Source organism: Lactuca virosa, chromosome 4 (assembly GCF_052849685.1).
Source record: "Lactuca virosa cultivar CGN04683 chromosome 4, Lactuca_virosa_CGN04683_v6, whole genome shotgun sequence".
Lineage (NCBI taxonomy): Eukaryota > Viridiplantae > Streptophyta > Magnoliopsida > Asterales > Asteraceae > Lactuca > Lactuca virosa.
The window spans coordinates 311,934,314-311,940,526 of record NC_136429.1 but is presented as its reverse complement, the minus strand read 5'-3'; the positions used below and the strand labels follow the sequence as shown (position 1 = coordinate 311,940,526).

Genomic DNA, 6,213 nt, shown 5'->3' with positions numbered 1-6,213 from the left:
GAAATGGTTGTGGTGTTTCTTGGACCCGTTCGTCGTCGCTGTCGAGGTTTACAGTTTGGGATTGAGATAATGGGACTTGAGATGATTGCGTTTGGAATTGTTGTGGTTGAAATTGTTGAGAATGTGGTTGTTGAAAAACCTTGGAATTGGGGTTGAATGAATTGGGGTTGTGGTCGTTGTTGTTGGAAGAATTGTAGGTTGTATGGAAGGTTAGTGAATAAAGGTTGTTGTTGGATTGGAGAGTTCAACAATTGCATGTATGTTTGATAATCATTTGGAGTGTTTGGGGTGGTTAAAGTGTTGGAGTGGGTGAGGTATTTTGGTTTGGGTCCATTTTTGAAGAAAAGATAAAGAAAGTAGAATAAATTTTTTGTTTAAGAAGTGTAAAATGAAGGTAAAATGTGTAGTATATATAGGTAAAAGATGTAAGATGTTATTTAAATTTAAAAGTTTAATAAAACTTATTTTAATTTTAAAAGTTGATTATACGGTCGTTGCTTTCTCTCTCCTCACCCGATTCGCTGTCTTCGTCCGTGGATGGGACTACGCTACAAGCTACCTATCTCTATTTATTATAATCCTAGCAAACCTAGATGAATTTCCTGTTTTACCACTTATTGGGCCTTCTAGATGCGACTTTTGCTTTAATAGTATTTGAGCCAATTAATTATGGATTCCTATCAGCTACCTACGCGCACCTGGGGTGATGTTCACGTGTAGGTTGGCATGCCATGTCAGCTCCTACGCGTCCTTTTCCCTACCATAACGGATGGTCTAAGGACAAGGTGATACAAAGGAGAGGTTTGTGCAGATTATCGGTGATGGTCAAGTATTCTTCAACAAAAGCGAAAAAGTGTGTGTATGTGTGTGATATATATATATATATATATATATATATATATATATATATATATATATATATATATATATATATATATATATATATTAGGTGGACCCATAATTTTTATTAAAATATATTTTTTAATAGTTATAAATAATCTGAAATGTCAAAAATAAATGAAAAAAAATTACAAAGAGTACTCTAGTTATTTTGTCTCACAAGGGATGAAGCAACTAACAAGGGATGAAGCGTGCATCTTTTTATATCTCGATATAAGAGACGATCCGAATTATTTTTTGAAAATAGAGACCAAACGTGTATTTTGACACTTGCACAAGGGATGATTTGTGTAATTTACTCTATGTTTTAAAACATAAATATATTTTAAAATGTTATACTTCTAGAATATTATAATTCTAAAAGATCGAAATTATTCTGTCCATTTAATTTTCGAAAAGATAACATTCTTTGTTTCCTATATTTACTGGATTTTCCAAGAAACAACTCTATCCCACGTTACCATCCATCTACTTTATTCCAACAAATAACCTTTCTTTTAACACAACCTCAACGTGTGAAGGAAGAAAGTAGTAACAATAAGAAAGCAATAATAAGAATGCTAAACTACTGACACTGTAAACAAGGCAGTGATGTAGAAGTTTATGATGGTGTTTTACTTAAATTAATAATATCAAGAAAAAAAAAACATTATGAAAAAAGAATTATATAATATTATAGCAAATGGGTATATCACTAATGTACAACAAAAGAAGCAAATAATGTTACAAAACTTTCTTTAGAACTGTGAAATGAAGGCTCGTATTACAAACAAATAATGTCCAATTCTATTCATTGGATCTTTATGATTACCAAGACAAAGTAGGTGGGCTTCCTTGTTATATGAACATGGAGTTAGAGAAAGATTCTTCAGCTACATACAAGAAATAGCAACGTACTTTCTATTTTCATTTTCTCCAATTATTGTAGGATGCTATAAAAGAAAAAACTGATGAAAGTACATTGCTATTTATGGAATTTAACCGAAGATTCTGACAACAGATGGATTGAGGAAGAAAGAATTAAGAAAGAATTATGTTGAAGATGAAAGAAAAGGGAAGTATTTGAGTATTTGGTTGGTAGTGTAGTACCCTTTATGGTCATTTTCATTTCCCTTCCATTGCCTCTCTCTTTTCATGGCAGCTTAAGCAAAGGAAAGGACCATCCCAAGGCCTTGCTTTATTGAAATTACATGTCCCTGAATGGACTGAAATACCCTCCCCTGGTTTCATCTGTTTCTGACACACAGCACAATTGAACAACTTGAACAGGTTACAAAGCGGATATTTGGTATCCAACCTGCAACCAAATCGGATATATGATATCAGTTGTTAGAATACAGAACCTGAGGGCATTATAGTAATTTTGATATTTAGTATCTAACCTTTCTGAAAGAAAAGCAGATCCTTCCTCTAACATCTCCTCCAACACATCTGCTTGAAGTAAACCTACATCAACTTGAGGGGGTGACCCTGAACTCTTTCTCCTAAACATTGACTTTAATACCCTTTTACCAGTTCTCTTTGCATGTGGGACATGAGAGTGTGTCTTTTCTGGAGGTAGAATGTCAACAACAATGCAAGTTGTATCATCGCGTAATCCTTTAAACTGTACAGCTTCCTATACACACAAATAAAATTAAGAAATAATTAAATATTGATATTTTCTTTTAATTCCGTAATAAAAAAAATAATAATAATGTGTTTGTAATCATACTTTTACAATTTGGGCGGCGGCTGTATCTGGCGGCAGTCCACGACAGCATACTAGAGCTGCTTCTGCTGACATGGCATCCCAGACACCATCACTGGCAATAATCATCCTTCCACCAGCTGAGGATAGCTGCAGGTTACAAATTATAATAATTATAGACTATAATGCTATGTTTGGCAGACTAGCTGGTAGCTGAAAAGTTAGCTGACAAAAACTGGCGTTTGGTAAATAATATGTTTTTTATAATTGATTAAGGGTATATTCGGAAAATCTTTAAAAAACTCCTGAAAAGCTACTCTAAGGTTATGTTTGGCGTACTAGCTGAAAAGCTAGCTGATAAAAAATAACGTTTGGTAAAACTAGCTGAAAGATATAAAATGACATAAAAGGGCATTTTAAAAGAATGTGTTTCCATAATTAATTAAGGGGTATATTTGGAAAATTTAAAATAACTCCTAAAAAGCTAGTCTAAGTAGCTTTAGGTTGTGGTTGGCGCGCCACAGCTAGCTGATAAGCTAGCTTATTTTTCGAGCTTTTTTATGTTGTCGTGTTTGGTAAGCCAAAAAGTGGCTTATAAGCTAGCTTTTTGAAAAGCTACTTAGACAAGCTTTTTAGGAGCTTTTTTTAAAATTTTCCAAATATACCCCTTAATTAATTATAGAAACACATACTCTTACATGTCCTTTTATGTAATTTTATATATTTCAGCTAGCTTTTCAGCTAGTTTTACCAAACGTTATTTTTTATCAGCTATCAGCTAGCTTTTTATTTAACAGCTATCTTTTCAGCTACCAGCTAGCTTTTCAGCTTGTACGCCAAACATAGCCTTATAAAAAACTAACTTATCAGCTACTTTTTGGCTTGTCAAACTTGACAATTTAAAAAAGCTCAAAATATAAGCTAGTTGTGGCGCGTCAAGCACAGCCTAAGGGTAGGTGGAAGGAAGTCAATTTCATTCTTCCTTTTTTTAAAAGACTAAAATACCCTTATAATAAATAAATACATGGAAATAAATAAAAATAGAAAATTTATTTAAAAGTGAAAATTTCAAAGCTATTTAGTTTTTGTTATTGAATTTCATTTGGATTTCTGCAACAAAACACGTGACATGTTATGATTCCTTCAGATTCCGATTCCAATTCCAATTCCCTCAGATTCCAATTCTTTTGATGGATTCCATTCCTTCAAAAATACAACTGACCTTCACTTGTTTAACATAAGGAACAGGAACAATGAATTCCCCAACATCCAGATCTCCAATTGATCTTGACAAACACAACCCACCAGGCCAACATCTCAAAGGACCAATCTACAAAAAAATAAGTTTAAATAAGTTATATTTTTATTTAAATATAAAAACTAAATAAACCCATTTTTCAATAACTTCAAATATAAAAACTAGATACAACATACCTGTGCACCACCACCTGCATTCAGCCGACCAACTTCACCACCACTAGCAGTGACACGCTCTCTTCTACAAAAATAAATAAATAATATAAAAATCATCAGATACTAAAATAGGACTCAAAAAAGAAAGCATAATATAAGATCTGATAACTTACTCTTCTTCACTGCATTCAAGTCTGTGATCTGCTGATAGATAATATAAGCCACCTTCTGCAGACTCAAGTATGCAACGTGAATCACCAACAGAAGCTACAGTTATAACTGATCCTTCAACAATCACAAATGTCACAGTTGTTCCTGATGATTGAACTGAATTCATAACAATCCATAAGTAAGGAATCAACCCAACTAGTTGCTTATAACTCTGTGCTACTACATACATTCAATATAAATCATGTGGCCTATTTTGTAAAATTTAAATCTCTGTGCAAGTTAACATATTGGTTTCAAGTCATCCTTCTTATGATGATTTGTGAAGAAAACTAAAAAAAAGGTGGTGCATACCTTGTTCTTGGAAATCTTTATCTGTTTTCACAAATCCTGCCACCAAAGCCCTAGGCAACACTGCAATCCATTCATCTCGGTTTAGGTCTGTAGGAATAGCTTTCAGGACATTGTTTAATAGGTTCTCCTTAGTATATATAGCTGCTGCAGACCCATTATGCCCATCAAATATCTGCAAAGTTCAAGTTTGGTAAGGCAACTATAACTGAAGAGAAATGTAAGGGCATAAACAGATGTTTAGAACAAAAACAATAAACTCAGCTACTTATCCATCTACTTTTTTCTGTCAGATTCAAATGAAAAATCCACCATCGTGTGCAAAGAAAGCATGCAGCTATTCATGCAATGCAAATTGGATAGAATAGCATAAACTAATGCGTTCTAACAATCATTATCAAGGGCACCATGTTGATACAGGAATATTAAACAGTAAAAGAGGGAAATAGTCAAGCTAACAAACCCCAAAAACAGAATAGGTGGCGACACCATCTCCTAAAACCCGTTGGCATTCGCTTTTGAGTAGCGTGAAGTCCTCCCCTTTCTTGGACTGATTAGCTTGACCAGTAGAAATCTCCGGTCTCTCAGTCTTCTCACTCGCCAATTCACGCTTCAACAGCACAGATAACGGGATCGTGTGATGATCACCTTTATCGGCCGACATTTTCTTAGAAAATCCAGATTCAAATCGTTCAACTCTGCCCTAGCTTTGAAACTTAAGCTTTTCTAGTTCTACCTTCGCATATTCCGCCATGATATAGTCGATAATCCTACAACGCCAAATATAACAGATTTACAACAATCAAACATCATGAAACGACTAGAGAGAGCCGGAGAAAAATACTAGAATAAACATGAGAATCAAAATCAGCATCACGTATGCTTAAAAAAATTCAAATAAATGATCATTTTCAGTGATTCGATCATGACGAATAACAGTTATAAATGTAATTAAAACATAAACGAAAAAACAATGCGGATGATCCACAAGTAAACTTCAGCAGGAATATCGATTCGACTACGAAAAGCAATTATATGTAAACATAAAAACTATAGCTAAAATATATTAAAATAATGAAAGAGGAGAGACACTTACAGAAATTACTTGATAATGGCGAAAAGCTAGTAGCAAGTTCGATTAATGGATTTGATTTTGCATTTACAGAAACAGAAAAGCAAAATCTAATAATCTTCGGAAGCCGATTCGATTCGTTTTGCTACAAAAATTCCGCGAGAGAAAGGGGTAAAGATGAAGTGTGGTGGTCTCTTTATATTTGGATTTTCACTTTATTTTTTATTTTTTTTTGTTCTTCATCATGTGCGATCGTGTGCTGACATGTCCATACACACAAAACGCGCACCGATTCCTGGTTTAAAAAGCCGACTTCAGTATGAGCTGTAACTGTTCCTTTTAATATATTTAAAAACAAATAAATCGGCATGATTTATAAAATATATATTATTATTAAATGATTATCCCACGTAGGATGTCGTGAGCAAAAACTAAAAAATCGGTCATAAATATTGAATGTGTAAAATAACTATTGGATTAAGGTGTTTAAGCTCATAACTAAATTTGTATGACTTTTAATTAGAAGCAAAATTCTTTTTGAGTTGCCCTCATAACTGGTAACTGAATATAATGACACTTGGAGAGAGAGGTTGATTTATTGATTTATTATATGATTAAT

General features: G+C 33.5%; 1 protein-coding gene across 1 annotated transcript; it reads right to left on the bottom strand.

Annotated features, from left to right (window-relative positions):
* Nucleotides 1–1,549: 1,549 nt before the first annotated feature.
* On the bottom strand, nt 1,550–5,814 carry LOC145108481 (putative protein phosphatase 2C 12). The gene is made up of 9 exons (XM_079045510.1): nt 5,619–5,814; nt 4,986–5,292; nt 4,526–4,697; nt 4,177–4,330; nt 4,025–4,088; nt 3,813–3,920; nt 2,615–2,740; nt 2,283–2,518; nt 1,550–2,197 (listed from the first exon to the last, which is right to left on the bottom strand). Exons 2-9 carry the CDS (start codon nt 5,184–5,186, stop codon nt 2,005–2,007), a joined length of 1,254 nt encoding a protein of 417 aa, XP_078901636.1. The 5' UTR covers nt 5,187–5,292; nt 5,619–5,814; the 3' UTR covers nt 1,550–2,004.
* Nucleotides 5,815–6,213: the final 399 nt, after the last annotated feature.

What these genes read in the sequence shown, in the direction of transcription:
- LOC145108481 (XM_079045510.1), bottom strand. Translation starts at nt 5,186, where the DNA reads ATGTCGGCCGATAAAGGTGATCATCACACGATCCCGTTATCTGTGCTG. An exon ending in CCACCTATTCTGTTTTTGGG is followed by an intron (nt 4,698 to 4,985) that starts GTTTGTTAGCTT and finishes TGAACTTTGCAG; the next exon opens with ATATTTGATGGGCATAATGG. An exon ending in TCTGCTTTTCTTTCAGAAAG is followed by an intron (nt 2,198 to 2,282) that starts GTTAGATACTAA and finishes ATTTGGTTGCAG; the next exon opens with GTTGGATACCAAATATCCGC.